The sequence below is a fragment of the Pholis gunnellus genome (genome assembly GCF_910591455.1).
Source record: "Pholis gunnellus genome assembly, chromosome: 2".
Classification (NCBI taxonomy): Eukaryota; Metazoa; Chordata; class Actinopteri; order Perciformes; family Pholidae; genus Pholis; species Pholis gunnellus.
In genome coordinates, this window is record NC_136536.1 from 7,800,229 (window position 1) to 7,819,885 (window position 19,657).

Sequence of the window (19,657 nt, forward strand, 5' to 3'; positions counted from 1 at the left end):
TTTAATTTATTAACCATTAATGAAGCCATTAGTTACAACTTAAATACCCAATAAAGGATCTTTGTATCTGATCCATGTCAGTATAAAACGGTTCAACACTAGAAACATGCTGTTGTGTCATCTCGACCTACCATGCGCACGGTTTAAAAACAACATGATTGACACACGGTTCGACCAATCACAGTGAAGCACGGGCGCCAGCCAGCCAATAACGATCATCTTCAGTGTGTGTTGCCTGCTCTCCGGCTGAACGACATTTCAGTGAGTAAATGTAAGTATAAACAGCTTATTTACTCGTATAATTTTTTTTAATTCAGCTACATATGAACCTGATGTGTGTTTAGTCCCCGTGTGCGAGTCGTAAGACTTGCAGCTCCGTCGTGAGCTCATCGAGCTGGAAACAGGCGGCTTGCTAACGTTACAGGATGCAGAGTCATCTGCTGAGGCTGCTCCAGGCGCGTTAGCTGGTTTATTATGGGAGCACTGGGATTAGCTTTGTCCCACACCTATATTTCCTATTAAATCGGCTTCTTTGTTTTAACCTTTGTTTATTTAATGTCAGTCTAGGAGAGCCGTAATGTCCCCTGAGAGGAAATAATAAAATAATAGCTTTACATTAAATAGGTTAGAAAAAGATGTTAAGAATTAATCTGCAATCAGGATTTACCATTTAAAATATATGAATCTGCTGGATAATATGTTCATTACTAGAGTGAGATACAGCAGGTAAAAGACAATTGCTGCAGGTTAATATCTGGGACTACACAGGCTCTAAAAGCCTAAATAATCTAATCCTAATAATCATACTCTGTGTGCGTATGGCCTTTCTCCTCTCTGTCCTCCCTGCAGCAGTCTGTCCTCTTCATCATGGCGTCCGGAGCGTTGTTCCCCAGCATGGTGTCCGGGTCCCGCGGCTCCTCCAGCAAGTACCTGGTGGAGTTTCGTGCCGGCAAGATGACCATGAAAGGCAGCACGGTGACCCCCGACAAGCGCAAAGGTCAGGTCTACATCCAGCAGACGGACGACTCCCTAATCCACTTCTGCTGGAAGGATCGGACGACCGGGAACGTGGACGATGTAGGTGACGCTGTCTGCGTGAAACAAAGGCTCCACCTCAAGTCTTACATTTTTATCATGAACCCTTCTTCTGATTTAGGACCTGATCATCTTCCCCGATGACTGCGAGTTCAAACGGGTGAACCAGTGCACCACCGGACGGGTCTATGTGCTGAAGTTCAAAGCTGGCTCCAAAAGACTCTTCTTCTGGATTCAGGTATGAAGCACGACGGTCTGCTACACACACACACACACACACACACACACACACACACACACACACACGCGCACCTCTGTATTCATGAATCTTGTGTTTTTTACTTGTTAAAAAGAGACAATTATAAAGGTAAATGTACAAGAGATACACTTTTATTATGCAGGTAATGGCACTGACAGCAGCCCACCACTCCTTAATGCTTAGGATGGGTTAAATGTCATGTATGTATATGGCAATTGTAATAAAGTATAACGTTGTAAATCGCTTGTTGGTATCTAGGAAGACGGGAATGTCACATATAACAACTGTAAACACAATTTGTTTTTCTGATCTCAGGAGCCGAAGACTGACAAGGACGAGGAGCACTGCCGTAAAGTGAACGAGTATCTCAACAACCCTCCGATGCCCGGGGCTCTCGGCAGCGGCGGCAGCGGAGGACACGATCTGTCCGCTCTGGGAGGTAACAGATGCTCACATTATAGTTCTCCCACAATGTGCAAGAAGCTGAAATATTGCCGTGAATTGAATCACCGATGCTGGATGTCAACTGTTGTTTTTCCCGTGTAAAGGGGAGGGCGGTCTGCAAAGCCTTCTGGGTAACATGAGCCACAACCAGCTCATGCAGCTCATCGGACCAACCGGCCTGGGGGGCATCGGTACGTACCTACAAGCCGATTAGACAAAAGAGGAGAGGCATCTCGGTAAATGCAGTTTCACGCTCTCAGGAGAATAACGTGGCCGTTTCTCTCTGAACAACAGGGGGCCTCGGGGCTCTGGCTGGTCCAGGATTGGCCAACCTCCTGGGCAGCAGCAGCAGTAGCAGCAGCAGCAGCAGCGTTCCTGCAGCCAGTAACTCCTCCACAAGGTATCTTATTCTCTTCAGAGGAACTTAAATGGCTTAATTTCCGTCTTTTTTGAACTGATTTTTTTGTTGCAGGAAATAACTAAAGCATAGACAGATACAACTAGAGAAAAACATCACCAAATGATGATAGTAAAATATGTAATGATGATAAAGATATCACAGGTTGATATGTGTTAGTGCCTCATGTTGATTATTGATCTCGTTCTCTCTCCTCTCAGTCCGTCCACAGCCGTCACCCCCACCTCCACCTCTGCTACCAGTCGGCTCGGCTCCACCCAGGTGCCAACCACCCCCATCACTCCCTCTGCCACCTCAGTGGCCTCCCCCACAGCCACCACCCCCTCCACCCCCGCTGCTGTGTCCTCTGTGGCGGCGGGGGCAGCGAGCCCCGCACAGCCCATCCAGCTGAGAGACCTGCAGAGCATCCTGGCCACCATGAATGTGCCCGCCAGCGGACAGGGAGGTGAGGAACCGACCGAGTGAGAACTACACTCCTCAGAACTGAAAGTAAACTAAAGTAACCACCAGAGGAAGCGAGCATAATTAGCTGTTTATTCTCACAAGTAATTACCTGCAAAGAAATAGCATTGTGAATGCAACAGTCTCTGTAATACTGGGATACCTGCTCAGCACCCAAACAGCAGACCGACATCGTTCAAGACTAGTTGGTGAACATAGTGGAGCATTTAGCAGTTCAAGAGACTAGTACCTTTCAGACAACCAAAACAGAGCTAAAAACAGATAGATAATTGGATTTACATTCACCTTTTTGGGGTTTTGGGAATTATAAGTGGCATTTTTCACCATTTTCTCACAACTAGACTCATAGATTAATTGAGAAAATAATCAATTTTAGAGATTTGTGGTTCTCGCAGGACAGCGACGCTACAAACACATAATGATCTTATAGAATACGATGTATTTATGTAGATTAAACTATATATAAAAGAGTTAGAATTAGCACAACCTTGAATATCTACAGCTGTAAAAGGCAACAAGATGACTCGCACACAGACAGACGGTGAAAACGTTACCAGGCAAACACTGACGGGGAACATTTTACTGCACAAAAGTACATTTTGCTGATGATACTACTACTTTTACTTGAGAACGGTTTTGAATGCAGGACTTGTACTGCAGTATTTTCCCAGTGTGATATTGTTACTTTTACTCAAATAAATCTGAATACTTCTTTCTCCACCGTAAATGTCTAACATTCAAACCCCTGCTCATCATCCAAAGTGTATACTCCCCATCAGATAGACTAACATTGGACAAGATCATCACGTGCAGAAATAAGCATTCTAATAAAACTGAGTCATATGTAGCTCAGAAAATCTGGATATTTTTAGACTAACTGATCGGTGGTGATGTTTGTTACTTGCAGTGGACCTTGCCAGCGTCCTGACACCTGAGATCATGGCTCCCATCCTTGTGAACTCCGAGGTGCAGGAGAGGTTGATGCCTTATCTGCCCTCCGGAGAGTCCCTGCCTCAGAGCACGGAGGAGCTCCACAACACGCTCAGCTCGCCTCAGTTTCAGCAGGTAACGTGTTCGCTGTTTGGAACTCCTTACACCTGAAGCTATAGTATATTCTCTTTTTAGCAGGATTCTGGTCACAAAGAGTCTCTCTCGCTCTCTCTCTTTTGTTGGTATTTGGTATTTTGTTGTGGTATTTGTCCTTATCTTGGTATTTATTGTCTCTCTGCAGGCTATGAGCATGTTCAGCAGCGCCCTGGCATCCGGGCAGTTGGGGCCTCTGATGAACCAGTTTGGTTTGCCTGCAGAGGCTGTGGATGCAGCCAACAAAGGAGGTCAGTGTTTCGCCCACACCGAGAAGAGAAAAGTGTAACCGTTTGTTTCACTGCTGGAAAACACATTTTCATGTTCACAAAGGAGATTGTAATGTAGAGTAAACTGGAATGTAGACAGTGACATCTTTATCTTTTTAATAGTGGTGGAATGTAACTAAGTTATTTGAGCATACTATGACTTTTTTCGACATGCTTTACGATTTCTTTGACTTTTTTGACAAAAACAATCTTTCACTCAATTTGGTAAACATTTCTATCTTTGTAGATGTTGAGGCTTTTGCCAAAGCCATGGAGACGGAGACAAAGTCGGACCAGGATGGGGATTCCAAAGAGAAGAAAGACGACGATGAAGACATGAGTCTGGACTAAGAATTGTTTGTTTATTATTTAAGGTATTTATTTAGCTGCTTCACTCGTTTTGTAACTGTTAAACATTAAGGATAAAGATTGTGCCTCATATAACATGTCACTAAGACTCCCCTCCCTTGCTGATAATGCCGTGTTCAGCCTCCAACAGTGTGTTGCATTATTAAAACTGATTAAGCTGAGTGAACATGTAACCCACCTGCATGTCAGCTGCTAGTCTGGGAACAATAAAGACGATGAGAAACATCCTCGACTGTCTTGTGTTTATTCTCGCGACTGTTTTGTGAACGATAACTTAACTTACCTGAAGATAAACTGCTTCATACGAGTGATTGATTGTTGCCTCAGAAATAAAACAAACTCGTGACATTTCAGTTTCTGAAAATATATTTGAAAAACGTTCATTTAACAGTATGAAAACATTGAATAAATACCCATTTGACACCAAACATACAAATGCAACATTTTCTGCAGTTCCATAGATCCATTTGGACGTTTATCGTAAAACATTTTTCACCACAATAAAAAGTTTAATTATCTTTCCTAGAGCAGAACAACCACAACACTTAAATATCTCTACAGCAGCAGCAATACTCCCAAATGTCAACATTAAATATCACTCATAAGATGGTTAACGCGTTCACTGCCGCTGTAGTTTCAGGCACTTTTTCTTTCCATACATGGATGCCTAAATCTGAAGAATTACTACACATTAAGTGGCAACTGCAGTCATGTTAATACAGTGTGGTACTTTGAGTTATCTGTCAAAGCAATACAATCAGTCACCTCCCATTGACTTACAATAGGAGCACAGGTGATAAATGTAAAACATCTTTGGATTAGATTTGAGCCATTCAAAGACACGAGAAAGTAAAACTCCTGAGAACAGAAAGATACGTCAACTAGCCAGACAGGAATAAATTCCAGTGCAGTGTTGTTTTTTATAAAAACATATCCCTGGTTAACGACATTAAAATTAAATCATAATATAAATATTGTCTCCACATTCCTGTTCTTTTTACAGTATATCGGCACAGTCTGAACACAGCTGGCCACAAGAGTGAACTAATATTATTTATTAGATAAATATATGAACGTGGCTGGATTATTGTCGGACATACAACTATTGAATAAACGTAAATTGAAGGCTGCTTCCTTTAATCTTTCCACCAACAATCTACAGTGTCAGTCTCATGGCTGAAATTACATCAAAGTCACAGTGAGTTGAAAAAGGCATTTACAAAATCAACAGTATGGTTCCTTGTAGTTCGGTACTATACAGACGGTGTATAGTCACGAGAAAGGTGCAGGAGATGATTCTTCCACAAACATCACAGCTTACGTTTAATTTAAATAGAGTTTAAGAATACTACGACGTACCAAAACAAACAGGTCACAGGAAAACAAAAATAATAGCACAATTAACGTGCTCATCAAACATCTCTAACGTAGAGTTCATGACTGCAACGTCACACGTACAAAAAGACATTCAGGGAGACAGACATGCCATCAAGTCTAAAATATGAGTGTAAACTAGTTATTCTTCATAAACAGTGAGCGACTTAAGCCGCGACCGACGGAAAATAAATAATATCAGAATTATTATTTCTTTCAAACACCACAGCTTATAAACTGGTCGATCCGCCGCACACACACACACACACACTCGATGGCGTTACAGTATCAATGAAAGCAGCAGCGTGTCGGTCTAGCCTTGCTGCTGCTGCACCAGCCTGCGGTAGTGGGGCATGACCTTACTCTCAGGAAGGTAAAGTCCCATCTCCAGCGCCACCAGCACCGGGAACTCCAGCGGAATCAACTCCCGCCTGTTGATGCGGAAACGCTCCTCCAGCTTCTGCTCGTCCACAGGGAGGAAACAGAGGAAGAGTTCACAGGAATACGTGACGCGGTTACTATAATACCATGACTTTTTTTAAATGCTATACAATCACTTTTTTATGACTATACTGTGTTTTTTCATGATCTTTTTCGACATACAATAGTCAGACATATTCATGACTGTTTTCAACATGCCATGTACTATGACTATTTTATTACATTTCTTCGACACGCTATAATATGAGCTTTTTTGACATGCTATACAATTACATTTTTTAAACACATAATAGTATTAATTTTTTTTACATGCTGTACTATTTAAAAAAGTGACTTTTATAACTTTTTCTCAACATGCTATCCTGTGACTAATTCTAACATGTTAACGAGGACTTTTTTATTACTTTTTCAACATGCTATACTTTTGGCTATTGGGTGAAGGTATAGTATAACGTTATCATGTGTTCAAATGTAGTCTTGTCAAATTACGTTTTTGGCGAGAAACTTGAATGAATAGTTATTTGAAGTGTTTTCACAGCAACATAAAATAGATATAAGAGAGGGAATTATTACCAGTTGAACTCTTTTTTGTTTTTATCGGTACTCTGCATCAGCTGATGAGCAAATGTCCCACTCAGGGGATCAATAAGGACTTATTCTATAAGCATTGAGTCGAGTTCTACGTGTGTTAGAAGTTGTTCCACTTTGTTTACTCTTCTCTTATCAGCAAATAGAGGGTTACAGTATACAGGTTCAAATGTCCCGCTTTATTCTATGGAAACTTTACTCACGTCAATGAGCTGTTTGACATCTGGCTTCCGCAAATCGCTGCTGATCTTTGCAGCCAGCAGCACGCACGCAGCTGCAACCAACTTGCGGTTCTGCTTGTTGAGGCAGCCCTGCAGCACCAGCTTCTCAAAGTAAACAAAAGCCATCGCGATGGTGACCGGCTGCAGGCCGCAGTCGTCGCTCATGGCCCGCATCTCCCTCTTCAGGCTAGTTGAAAGCAAGGGAGAAGTCACTCTAACTGATCAGTCTTCTGAGAAACAGTGTGCTGTGTTTGAACCAGATTAAAACTGGAAAGGAAACGCGATGAGGCTCAAACAATGTTAGATCTTAGAGGACATTTAGAAACTATCTGTACCTTCTTATCTTGCTCAGAGTTAGCTTGATGTGAGGAAACTTCTCTTTGAAAGTCTCATTCATGTCCTTCTTCAGGTCAGATGGTTTCACATACTCAACAACAGTCGTCTGAAGAGATGAAAACACAAACCAGCACGTCAAAACAGAAGTGACTCGTGTCGGCATGAATTACAGCTGCAATAAAGTTTCACAGTTTGGCTTTTTCTTTTGTCTTTGTAGGCAAGGACTGCTCCACACACACACACACTCATGCTAGAGGTCACAGTCTGGTAATGGGATCTTCTCTGCAGCAATAAAATCATGTGACCAGTTCATAGTGGATGTTTTACTCTAACAGAGCTCTGCTTCATTTTACACACATCAGCAGATTCATTCAGAAGTTGCCTCTTTTGAGGAAACTGCATTCAAGAACTGTAGTTTCCCTTTTAGTCAAACTTTGGATGGAATTATTTTAAACATAAAGACAAATTGCTAGATGTAATATCCTCTCGTCCCTCGATTTCTCATTTACATCGTCTTTTAAAAAATTGCTTCTGGATAAATCTGACTTAATCCTGAATTTTTAACGTCACGTAAACGCACTGAACGAATAGAACAAACTCACCACGTATGATGCAAATATCAGAACCCTCTTGTGTCTCCCACAAGGCCACTGAGGGTCACTGAGTAGGTTAGGGTCATACTCCACCACCTCCTCTACAGCTGAAACACACACAAAGAGACGTGTGCAGTAACATCTGGTTTGTCAGTTAAAACAGTGAAGGAGCAGGTATGCGCCCGTTGGTCCTAATTTGAGACGTACATGGGTCTTGTGCGGCGTTGTTGTTCGGACGAGCCGGGGTGAAGTTCCTCTGCCCATTGCCACGGAAGCGGGACTGGGGGGTCTGAGTTGTGCAGGTCTCTGGTGCACCGCCGCTCTTCTGTCTCACCAAGGCATTGGTCGGGTAAAGTAACTGAGCGTATGACACCGTCTGAGGAGAGAAAATGAAACCGTCAGCAACCTTCAAATCAAGCAGATATATCAGAGTAATGAGAGTATTCCGGTTCCTCCTCATAGTACTATATATACACACACACAACACATAGACATTTACCTTGCTACAGTCTCCAAGCTCCACACCCTCCAGGGAAGGAAGCAGGTCAGCAGCCACCACAGAAGACAACCTCTGCCTGTGAGCCTCCAGCTTAGGGTCACTGTTCAGAAAGAGTCACATGTGAGTCATTCTAACCACACGACGAAGGTCACACACTGCCCTGTCCCCGACAATGATGATGGTAAATCACACAGGAGGATGATGAAAACATAAAAGCGATGGGTGGGTGCTCTCTGCGTGGGATGGTGCTTTCATTGTACCTGAGGTGAGCACTCTCTCCATAGGGCAGCACTGAGAAAGCAGCGTATAGCGACCGCTTGGCACAAATCAGCACGATCCTGCAGGACACAGCAAGTTAAAGGCAGACAAAACAGATGGTGTGTCAGTCTACAAGCAACAGCGACAGTCACTGCTACCGTGCTCTTATTCATCATCAGCTGAGCTACAGTGACCACGAAATCTGTCACAGAGACACTTCTATGCTGATCTGAATCACCACCGAAGCTGAACAGCTGTCACAAACTACATGAAGCTCAAAGTGGAGGAGGGATCGCTGGACAAGCCCCAGGTTGTCACTCTCTTGTATTGACATTACATCCAAGTCACAGAGATGAGTAAAGCCATTTTCATGATCAATTAAATGTCATTTTAAAGCAAGAACACAGAACTAACCAGCTTCCATTGTGTTAACTGAAAATCTTAAGATTCTGGACGACTGTCAGGCCAAAACAAGAGACGAGTCACTTTAAGGAACTGTGACACACATTGTTCACTATTTTCTGATAAAACAAACAAACCAAACAAGACCTTTCTAACCAACTGGATGAAATAATGTTATCTGCAGCACAATACTTTTTATTTTTTTAAATCTCAAAACTGTGTCTCTTAATCAAGATGGACGGAAACATGGCATATGTTGCTCTTTTCTGCTATTTTTTGTAAAACATAGGCAAAATATTAATGCATATAAACTCAATATTTAGTTTCAGTATCAATTAATGTGGTCTGCAAAACATTTCTATTTGTTTAACCATACTTCTCCTGCATTAAGTTATACCTTTCCTTGAATTGCTTTTGTTGTTTGACCAAAAGTAAAAAAATAAATAAAAAAAAGATATTAATTTTACTAGAATATTAGTCTGTAGAAGCTGCATATTGTCACATTGACACTATGACACATTGGAACTGGAACCTTTAAAATGTTTGGCACGTTTACTTAATAAATTACTGAAACAATTAATCTCTGTCTAAACGAACCAAACATAAAGTTAATCATAAAAGACCAAGAAATCATAATTAATTAAATTATCAAAACGGTAGTCGGTGATTCCTTTTCTGTCAATCGACTAATCGAGCGTTTTCAGAAATACGTCTGGGTTTTTAAAGTTTGTGGACTATTTTTTGGGGGGAGGGATAATCTGATGCAGATATCTGTGACTCAAAGGTTGTGCAAACACAAACTGGGGCTACAAGCTGGACTCACTAACATCAACACACACAGTATACGGTCACTAGAACTCGTATGTTCTGATAAAGACGTAGACAAACCACTCACAGTCTACTTACAGCCACCGAACACAACTTCAGCTCCTCACTAAACACCAACCAGTGACAGTCAGCTGACTCAGAGAGATATTAAATATCATAACAGGGACAATACAGCGACACAGACGCCTATTTGTGTTAATTAGCTTAGTTACATAATAGCTTTGCTTCAGTCTAGTAAGTAACATCCACCGCCTCAAAACAGAAAGTGACACTTGAGGGGCAATTTTAGGATTGCTTCATCATTGTTTTGCACACATCAGCAGAGAACACTTGACACATATTCATGTATGTGAGCATGAAATGTAGGAGAAATGTAAAAGAAAAATGAGTCAAAAACACATGGGAAAAAAATATGACATGTTTTCAGTGAGTAAGAAAATATTCCAGAAAATAAATAATCATGCTTTTGGGGGTTACCTTACTGCATTATTATAAGGTGTTACAATTCTACACTGCACTTCTTTTCCCCACGCAGCAGCTGCACCGCTGTCATTCCTCTGCAGGACAAACTAAGAGCCAGAGATAAGCCGCTTATTACAATACTAGCAGGAGTATAACACCGCATGTGAGCTAAACGCAAAGTTCAGAGTAGAAAACAAAGCAGCCTTTCTCTTGTTTTTTTACATTATTCTGACAGGAAACTTAGTGTAGCAGCAATCCTCATGGGCTCCTCTATTTTATATATATATATATATATATATATATATAGATAGATAGATATATAGATATATGTGTAAATGTCTTTGTGTATGTAAAGTGGAGACTCACCTACATCCCCTGGTATCATACTGTCTCATACTCTTGATGAAGTGGACTTTCTTTGGCACCTTGGGTCCAGGAGAACCAGACACATTCCTCAACCTGAGTACCGTTCAGAGATCAAGAACAAACACTTCATTCATCAACGAAAGGAAACAAAAGGACCTTCACGTGATACGGATCGGTCTGTAACCTGTGATGTAAATCTCTTTAACACCACAGATTCAGAGATAAAGCAAAAGAAGAGGGTCAAGATTCATAAAGTAACATCGAGTAACAGTGTTCAACATTGGGGAATACAGTGAAACAACCCTATAATATTGCATCTATACATCCCATATAATTTATACTTGACACATCGTACATCTTTTACAGGTTAAAGCAGAGAAAACTGGAACTGTACATAGGTACAGGAGAATGAAAGTGACTTCCTGTCATTATACCTGCTGGTTTCATTTTATGCGGAAGTGGGAAACTTGGGACCGTTTTAAAGGCCCATGTCGAGACACCGACCACTAATAAGGCTCACCTCTGCCGTGAATCCAGAGGATTGCCGGCCGGGACCGGGCTGATAGCGGCGGGCGTTGACCTGACACGGGAGCAGGGCTGGTGTCCGGTGGTAACAGGAGACAGAGGGGTGTCCGGGGTTAGCGTCTCGGCCGCACTACCACCCTCCAGAAATACCTCGTTGGCGCCTACACTGGTCGCCCCGGCAGGTCCCGGCGACATGACCACAGAAGGTGCTGGAAAACTGGAGGACGAGCCACTGCCTGCCGCGGAGGGTTCTGTCACCTGGATGACCGGTTCATGGCTGTCCGCCGGCGGGGGCGCGACCATTGCGCCGCTGTCTCTGTGCCTGAGTCGCTGCTGCTGCTCCTCGGCGGCTTTTTGGTCGGTGTTTCCATCGCTGAGCTGACACTGGGGCCGTCCGTCGAGTGAGATATTAGTTAGAAACAACAAAGCCGCTTGTCTTCTCCTAGAATCCTTCGCTTTCCTCCGGTGTTCGCGGTGTGTTTTCACTGGTTTGCCGTTGTTGCCGGTGGACTGCAGACCGCAGACGGCGGTCGCCATTCTAGTTTGAAATGTGGCCGTTGAACGCGAAGGCAACTGGAGACCGGTAGCACAGCATTAAGCCCCGCCCCTCTTGGTGCCGATTGGCAGTGATGGAAACTACGTATCTTGCTCGCCGTTGATTGGCTGTAGTAAAGTAGTGGGCGGTGCTCTGGAAACAAAGGAAGTATTTACTAAATTCACCAATTAAATGTAATTGCTGATCAATTTATATTTATATGAATTCATTGAACTATTTTTTTTAAATACAATTATTTTAAAAAATAAGTACATCTGTAAAAGTCAATCTGTACACATTTAGACTGTTCAGAGACTGTCCAACATTTGATGCAGCCCAAATATATATGCACTCAATGATTCTCTCACACCTCAGTTGTATTACCTTATGGTCGCAGGCAAGTTTATCAGTGACTAAACCCCTAAAGAGGTTAATCGTGCAGTAAAAACGAGGACAAAAGGCCGATAAGATCAAACAAATTGTCACATCCTGGAAAACCTGAACATGCTAAGTAAACTACATTGCATTTGCAACTGCCAATCTTGAACTGTGAAAGCATGAAAGAGTTTAGATTCAACAATTATGCAGAAGTTACCAATTCAAAACCCAAACTACGCTTAGCATTATGGATATTATGTAGACATATGTACAACAGAAATAATATTCAAACAGTAAAATTAATAAATGAAATGCCCAATTTTTAGCATTTTTAGCCATGCTAGCAGCATGCTCCATGGATAGCAACATATGGCATTATATAGTTTTATATTTCTATTCACTGTGTTTTAAAGTGTGTTGTTTCTGTATATTAAAAAAAAGCACTAACGGCAAAAATCAGGTAAACACATTGCTCTTTATTTCAGCAACAACAACATAATGAAATTGTCTTCACCTTCTCATTCATCTTTTTTTTTCTTGCTCTGAACAGCAACCGTCTGGTATGACCAGTTTAAGGCTTTTTGATTCTAGCTTTGTGTTTGTGTTTTGAGGTACAGCCCCGCCCAAACTCCTGCCACAACAAGCTCAGTTTATGGTACACCTTGTGGTAGTTATGTGATGGACTCAAACAGTTAGCACCATAATTGAAACCTCTCTGGCTTTTTTTTAATTTTTTTTAACTGCAACAGGGTTGGTAAAGGTGTTCAGTGGGCTGTTACTTGTTTATTTTAGTGTCATCTGGGAAAACTGAGCTGACTGGACAGTGTTTACAACAAAACTGTCTTATCTCAATGACACATTTCAAATTAACCTAAATGTACATGGCAGGACTCCCCTCCCCCACATACACCCATACACATGCTGGTATATGAGCTCACTCACACACACACATACACGCAAACACACACAAACACACACACACACACACACACACAGTTCAGAAAGTTCCTTCTTGTGACTACTCTATACAAAAACAACCCTGATAAAATAAAGTACGGTATCGCTTTATTTTACAGGACCATAAATTCTTAATAATTTCATGGGAAAGTTCCTGGAAATTAATATTTAGCACTAATTATAGGTAAATAAATACCAAATAATAAATTAATTTAAATGTTAAGCTAGTGTGACCATGACTCTGCAGCAGGTCAGAAGTTTCTAATAACTAGTGGGTGCTGAATACATTATTTGGGGGTTTAAATAGAGCAATTCTTTCAAGGGAATTCCTCTAGAAATCAACAGCTCAAATTCTGTCTCTATATTCCCTAAAACTCATATCGAAGTAAAAGTGTATTTCTAGGAAAGTTTAGAAAAAATTCAATGGAAATTACCGATCCTGTAAAATAAAGGTGTTACCACAAGTATCACATGCCTGTACCATCAATAATATCAAAGCTATTCCGAGTCTGGAGTCTGCAGCTAATTATTTTTTCTCTACATTATTCAGACAACAAAGTATGGATACAGTAATATTACAGACAGTGCTGTCCCTCTGTAACATCCTCTTCATTATACAATTTAATTTACATGGACATTAATGTCCTGTTTCCTTTGCGGTGTAAGACGGATGCAGTGTGAAAATACAATTGAGAGTCCTATCAGAATACATCCTGTAAATGTAAATCATAATATAGCTATTGTTCAGTACACATTCTGAATGAAGGTGCATCTTATTGGAATAATAGTGATGGCGTGTCCCAAAAACAACAGACTGCTTGTAAACACACAAATCTCTTTTTTGTTCTAGCTTACCTAAAAAAACAAAAACAAATGTTGTACCACAGGAATGTTGTAAATCCCACTAAGAGCATTATAATGCTTGAAGCCTTGTCACACATAATCACATTTTCAACTGTTTTTACATTCAGCATTTTAAGAGAATCCTTCAACATGAGTGAGTAGATATGGAAAAGTATGATTACGATCATCAGTGCCCGTGATGTAGTTATTGTAGATTGTGTTTAAAATTACAGTGCGAGTTCACCATCTTTAAATGCCTCTCACCCGTCCACATCTTGTTCAATGTTTCATTTCTAGCTGCCATAAATAGTCATGCATGTTGAAGGCTCGTCTCTGTTGTTGTTCGCCTTGAGAGGATGCGCTGAAGCACCTTCACCGAGGAGGACTTTCGGCCTCTGATTGATAATCAGCTCCACTCCTCTGACTACCTGTGCTTCTCTCTAACTTCACCGGACAGCAAGATTGTTGCTATAACGTCAACCTCTTCCTGTACCACACCCCGACCTGAGAAATGATACAGAAACCGAAATATGCACCATCATTACACAACATCACAGCACACTTTTGCCTTTGTAAAAAATAAAGACACCACACTCTCACACCTGTTTGTCTCCACTGACTGACAGTACAGAGATCAATCAAGTTAGGCGGGGAGCGGAAACAGACTGCTCAGTGAGAGTCATCCACCTGCCATTGTGTTTAAGGCAGGGTGTTCACACGGCTCGAGCTGAGTTACAGCCCCTTCAGCACATCACACGGTGGTCTCGTACTCCATCACTTCTTTGGGTGTGCCCAGACAGCGGTACTGGATCCTTGGCGTGACCGGTGCGGCGCTTTCGAGCACCAGGATGGTTTTGCGCAGCCGGCGGTCGATGAAGTGAGCATCCCAGGCAGGGTACTTCTTCCTGGGCAGGTCTATGCGGATGACAGGCCCCTCTGTCCTGGGTGTTAGGTTGGGCACTGGGGCCTGAGCTCCCCGAAGTGGTCGTACCTGAAACACGTCTCCATCTACCCCAGACCCCTGCTCTCTTTCTGGCCCTTTAGTTCTCTGAAGGGTTCTGGGGGGGCTGCTCACCACGTCAGGGGGAAGGCTGGTAGCTGGGGAGGCCAGCGTCTCCACAGGCACCTCCTTCTCCACAATATAACCCCACCCTGAGACCGGGCCGTCAGGGTGCAGCAGACAGTAATACACAAACATGAAGAAGGTGCCCAGAGCGTAGCTGCTGGCCACCACGCACACCATGATGACGGCGTAGAAGTCTGAGGTACGAGGGTCGCGGTACAAATACCAGGCAGTGGTGAGCGCCACATTCTCAACGAACACAGTCAGGCTGTAGATGAGCATCCTGCAGCGAGTGCGCCCCTCTCTAACACTGAACCAGCAGAAAACATACACGATGCCCACCATCATGTTATAGATAATCTCCTCCCATTTGGACATGCAGAAGTCCGTCTCGCCTTGAATGATCCAAAACGTCATGATGCACCAGTGGGCCACGATGAAGATGCCAAAGTAAAGCTGGAACACAGAGGCAAACAGGGCGAAGGCCAGAGTGCGGGCGCCGATGGTGAACAGGTGCCACAGAATCTGAACTATGACGGCCTTGTAGGTCATGGGTAGCTTATCGTCTCGGGAGTCCCTCAGAGCTTTCTGATAGGAGGCGACCATCCAGGCGAGGGATAGCAGCGAGGCAGAAGCTGAAAGCCCTGGAGAGACAGAGGGAAGAGAGAGATGAGCAACAGAAGTTAGACCTGATGAAAATGGCTAGGGGGTAACTGTCGTACCATTTAGCACAGCAAGAATATACACTTCTCTGCTCTGTTGGAGCCTGACTGAGGCGCATCATAAGTGATTCATCATAGCGGTGGGGCTGCAGACGTGTGATTGACTGATGTGGTGATAGGCCATTTTGGGACACTCACCCTGAAGGGGCAGCAACTGAGTGGCCTGGATCATGATGCTGAGCTGCAGCACCAGCTGAGGGGCGCTCTTCAGGAAGGACTCAAGCAGACGCAGCATGCTGATATCGGCGCTCTCAAACATCATGCGCCAGTAGTAGTGTCGGCGCTCAGGGTCTCTGTGCCAGCGGCTCTGCACACCCAAATACAGGGCGTGGACATACCTGTGTATCAGAGGCAGACGCAATTCAGACACATTCATCAGTGTGTTAAGGCAGAACGTTAGGTCTAAAAACGGTGCTTCAAAAACGTTTGGACTTCAAACTCTCAGACTCTCAGAAGTCATAAGTCATTATTCCAAACTCTGGGAACTGTCAGTACTTCTTGCCAAAAAAGCTGGCTGCTTGCTCCTCTGGGATTCCGACTTGACTGAACTAAGCAGCTCTGTGATTTTAATTTTAGTACAGGCATCGGAGGGGTTGAATGTGGAGCTTGTCGGCAATCGCTCTTCAAATAAAATCAGTCAGAGTGCTGCAGAAAAAGCCAAATATGAGCAAAGAAATCCAAATACATGCACTCAATCTCTTCTTCAGATTCAAGGTTAGAGGGGGGAAAAAAGCGCTCGCTATAAATCCTGTGTTGAACTCCTGAGCTTTGCTGGCTTGTAGTCCCACCCTCCCCATCGCTTGTTCTATAATGACCTTGTATGACAAACACACATCGTTTTGTAGACACACAGGTTCACACACTTGCACTGTGCAAACATATTTTTGCACAAATGCATTGACACGTGACACCTATTTGTACCATGCGAATACACACTGTGTAAATCTTTACTTTTCCACCTAACTGTTTGAAAAAGAGATGTGGTTGCCGCGGAGGACTGAAGCTATAAATGTGTCAGTAATTGCCTCAGGGAGAAGGGTCTGAGGAGCCCTATGTCAACAAGCCAAGCGAACCACAAGGGAGTTTGTGTAACCATTTTTTTGTTCTGCTTCCTGCTACACAAAGTGCGCCTTGGGATATAACACACTGAGAAAATAGAGCATACGTGCAGTAATGAGGGTCAAAGACTCGGGAGGACACACACAAAGACAGAGTTTCATTGCACACACTCAGGCATGTAACACAACCCCATATCCCATCTCTTGTGCGCTGACATTTAATTCTGGTAGCTGGCCCAAATTGATCCCCGGTTCACCTGACTAACAGTGTATCAGTGACGGATCATTCCTGAGTTAACAGCTGAGGGTAAAACAGAGGGCGGTAATCCTCTTAATGTGCAGACACGCCGGTCTGAGGGCAGCGGCAATGAACGGAGCACACACACACAACAGCTTTAATGGCATTACCGGTAATTCTGTGCCGCCACAATGTTTTAATGTGCTCCTGGACACACTCACACACATATAAGTCTAAGTCTCCAGGAGGAAATAAGGAATCAATATATATTACCCATAGGCCTGTCTAAAGAGGCAGGAAGAGAGCGACCACAACGATAGATTCTGAAGGCCTACAGATAAATCAAACAAGTGATTTGCATTCATCATTGCACATAATTTGTCCAACCCTCCTCCTACTACAGTTCAGCTGGATGCCTCCTCCTGGCTGGCAGCAGTTCAAGCCTGTCAAAACCCATCAGAGCACTCTAAGCGTGAGCACTGCCTTACCATCACTGAGTTGCTGACCTACAGACCTACTAGGCCTACCACCCATGTGAGAGGAGAGTGTATACAGCGGTTTGTTTTTAGTCTCAAAGTGTGCCTCATAATTAAACATGTTTGGGCTCAACTGAGAGGAACAGACTGAATCTAAAAACAGCTGGGGGATTTGAGAATATGGATTTAGCAAACATAAGAGCAGGCGCCTCAAGCTAAGAACTGAAAATACCCAGTGAAAGGGAGACGGGTACACATATCACTGCAAATAGGAAGCAACTCTCATGACATTTAAGAGTATTCATTTTCTCCAGCACTCAGGCTCCTTCTTGCCAAAACCCCTAAAGACAAAGGGATTTATTTTTTTTATATATATATAAGGCGATTGGTGTGGATGAGTTGATGATTTTCCTGGGAGATGATTGACCTAAAAGCGTGTCAGGGGGGAGTGGGAGTGGGCTGGGTGGAGTCTAATTCTCCCTTTCTAAGCTGGAGACACGTCAAACAATACAAAAATACATTCTGGCATTTTGGGCACAGAACCTCCCTGAATGATTTACATTTCATAAGCGTTTAGCTACAGGGAGTGATGCTGTGGGCTGTGGAGAATGCATGTGCACATAGATATAGCCACACACACACACACACACACACACACACACACACACACACACACACACACACACACACACACACACACACACAAAGGCAGAATGTGTAGTTTCCCCTGCTCTCAGATGCCGTTATATTCAGACTTACCTCCAAACCTGTGCCAGCTGAAAGATATGAATGATGGCCTGTAAGAACCATATGAAGGCTCTGCAGCAGCCCCGGGCTCCTCCCCCGGTGCCCGGCCCTGGCAGCACCCCGGCCTCCTCGGCAGAGCGGCCAGCGCCCCGCTCGCCGCTGTCCTTGGTGCTGAAGTCGCTCTCCTCCGCTACCGACGCCCCCACCACGGCGGCCGCAGCCGTGCCGCTCTCGACGGTTTCCGAGAAATCGTAGGCGAACCATCGGAAGCTCAACACTTGCACCACCACGGACGGGATTATCACAAAGACCAGAGTCAGTGCAAAGCACCAGTAGGACCTCCTAAGGTAGTAGTCCGCGGCCAGCCACAGGTCTGAGGCCCCGTCCGAGAAGAACACCAAAAGGGCGCACAGCGTCCAGCAGCAGTCCGGGACGGAGTAGCGCTGCTCGGCAGGACGGTGCTGGGGAGGCCGCGGGTCCGACCTGGAGGGACACTCGGGTGGGATTTCGTTTCGTAGAGAGACGGGTGCACCATCAGATTTCGCGGCCATGTTTGTTGTAGGGAAGAGAGTGAGTAAGAGATGGGAAAATGATGGAAGGGGGGGAGGGGGGTCGCGTAGCCTGTCGGTCTGTATGCATGCGTGTCGGAGAGAGGGAGGGGAAAGGAGGCAGGGAGGAGGGCCAGGGTAGGTGAGGAAGACTGGGAGTCACCGCCGCTGCTCACTCAGCAGTGATAATATAGAGATATTTATAAGTCTACAATATAAACGCTGCAGGTCTAATTCGATGCTTTTAGAGAGAATATTTCTCTGCTGGTAGATTTACTATACAGCAGGTTAACATGGGTGACTCATCTTGCTTACGTTGCAGTTTTAGCCAGTGGTGAAAGTAGCTCAGATCCTTTACTTCAGAAAACGTACAGTAAAGTACACACTCTAAAAATATACTATAAGGAGACCACCATCAAAATGCACTTAGAAGCAACAAAAAGTAAAAAAACGGACTTGTTCTGCAGAGGAATGGTCTCTGAGATGTACTACATTGTTAGATATACTGCTGCATCAGTGAATGTGTAGCTGGAATTGTGTTACTGGAGCTACTTTCACCTAAAGGTCGCAAGATACAGTAAATCATAGAGGTGGTAAGATGGTCACTGGGTAACAAACGCTTTAATACACAAATCTTTTTGGGGACTTTTTTTCTCACATCTTCACTTCGGTGTGATATATATTGGCTTATTATCGCTCTTTGGGCCTTTAAATAAATCCACGAGAAGTTAAGAGGTGTAATCTCTTTGGAGGAAATGGATCCCAACTAGACAGTTGGTCTAACTTCTGGTTTTATCTTTAACAATACATTGTACAATACTTTAAGGTGTATTTTAATATTTTGTATCTGTAAATAACTA

At 43.5% G+C, this 19,657-nt stretch overlaps 3 protein-coding genes across 4 annotated transcripts; 1 reads left to right on the forward strand and 2 right to left on the reverse strand.

Annotated features, from left to right (window-relative positions):
* Positions 1-218: 218 nt before the first annotated feature.
* LOC306703472 (proteasomal ubiquitin receptor ADRM1-B-like) lies at positions 219-4,557 on the forward strand. The gene is made up of 10 exons (XM_079169451.1): positions 219-271; positions 850-1,077; positions 1,157-1,273; positions 1,610-1,733; positions 1,843-1,929; positions 2,033-2,138; positions 2,357-2,601; positions 3,526-3,683; positions 3,850-3,952; positions 4,218-4,557. The coding sequence occupies exons 2-10, from the start codon at positions 868-870 to the stop codon at positions 4,319-4,321; spliced, it is 1,254 nt and encodes a 417-aa protein (XP_079025577.1). The 5' UTR covers positions 219-271; positions 850-867; the 3' UTR covers positions 4,322-4,557.
* A 141-nt stretch (positions 4,558-4,698) lies between these two features.
* On the reverse strand, positions 4,699-11,769 carry cables2a (Cdk5 and Abl enzyme substrate 2a; the record flags this gene model as incomplete). Of its 2 annotated transcripts, XM_079170161.1 has the most annotated exons (9): positions 4,699-6,173; positions 6,946-7,150; positions 7,299-7,405; positions 7,902-7,999; positions 8,100-8,268; positions 8,392-8,491; positions 8,652-8,729; positions 10,708-10,800; positions 11,228-11,769. In XM_079170161.1, 9 exons carry the CDS (start codon positions 11,767-11,769, stop codon positions 6,027-6,029), a joined length of 1,539 nt encoding a protein of 512 aa, XP_079026287.1. In that variant the 3' UTR covers positions 4,699-6,026. The 2 variants fall into 2 exon arrangements, with proteins under 2 accessions (XP_079026287.1, XP_079026286.1); XM_079170160.1 differs by having other exon boundaries at positions 8,100-8,491.
* A 2,927-nt stretch (positions 11,770-14,696) lies between these two features.
* Positions 14,697-18,876, reverse strand: xkr7a (XK related 7a; the record flags this gene model as incomplete). Its single annotated transcript, XM_079168946.1, has 3 exons — positions 18,262-18,876; positions 15,869-16,068; positions 14,697-15,652 (listed from the first exon to the last, which is right to left on the reverse strand). The coding sequence occupies exons 1-3, from the start codon at positions 18,798-18,800 to the stop codon at positions 14,697-14,699; spliced, it is 1,695 nt and encodes a 564-aa protein (XP_079025072.1). The 5' UTR covers positions 18,801-18,876.
* Positions 18,877-19,657: the final 781 nt, after the last annotated feature.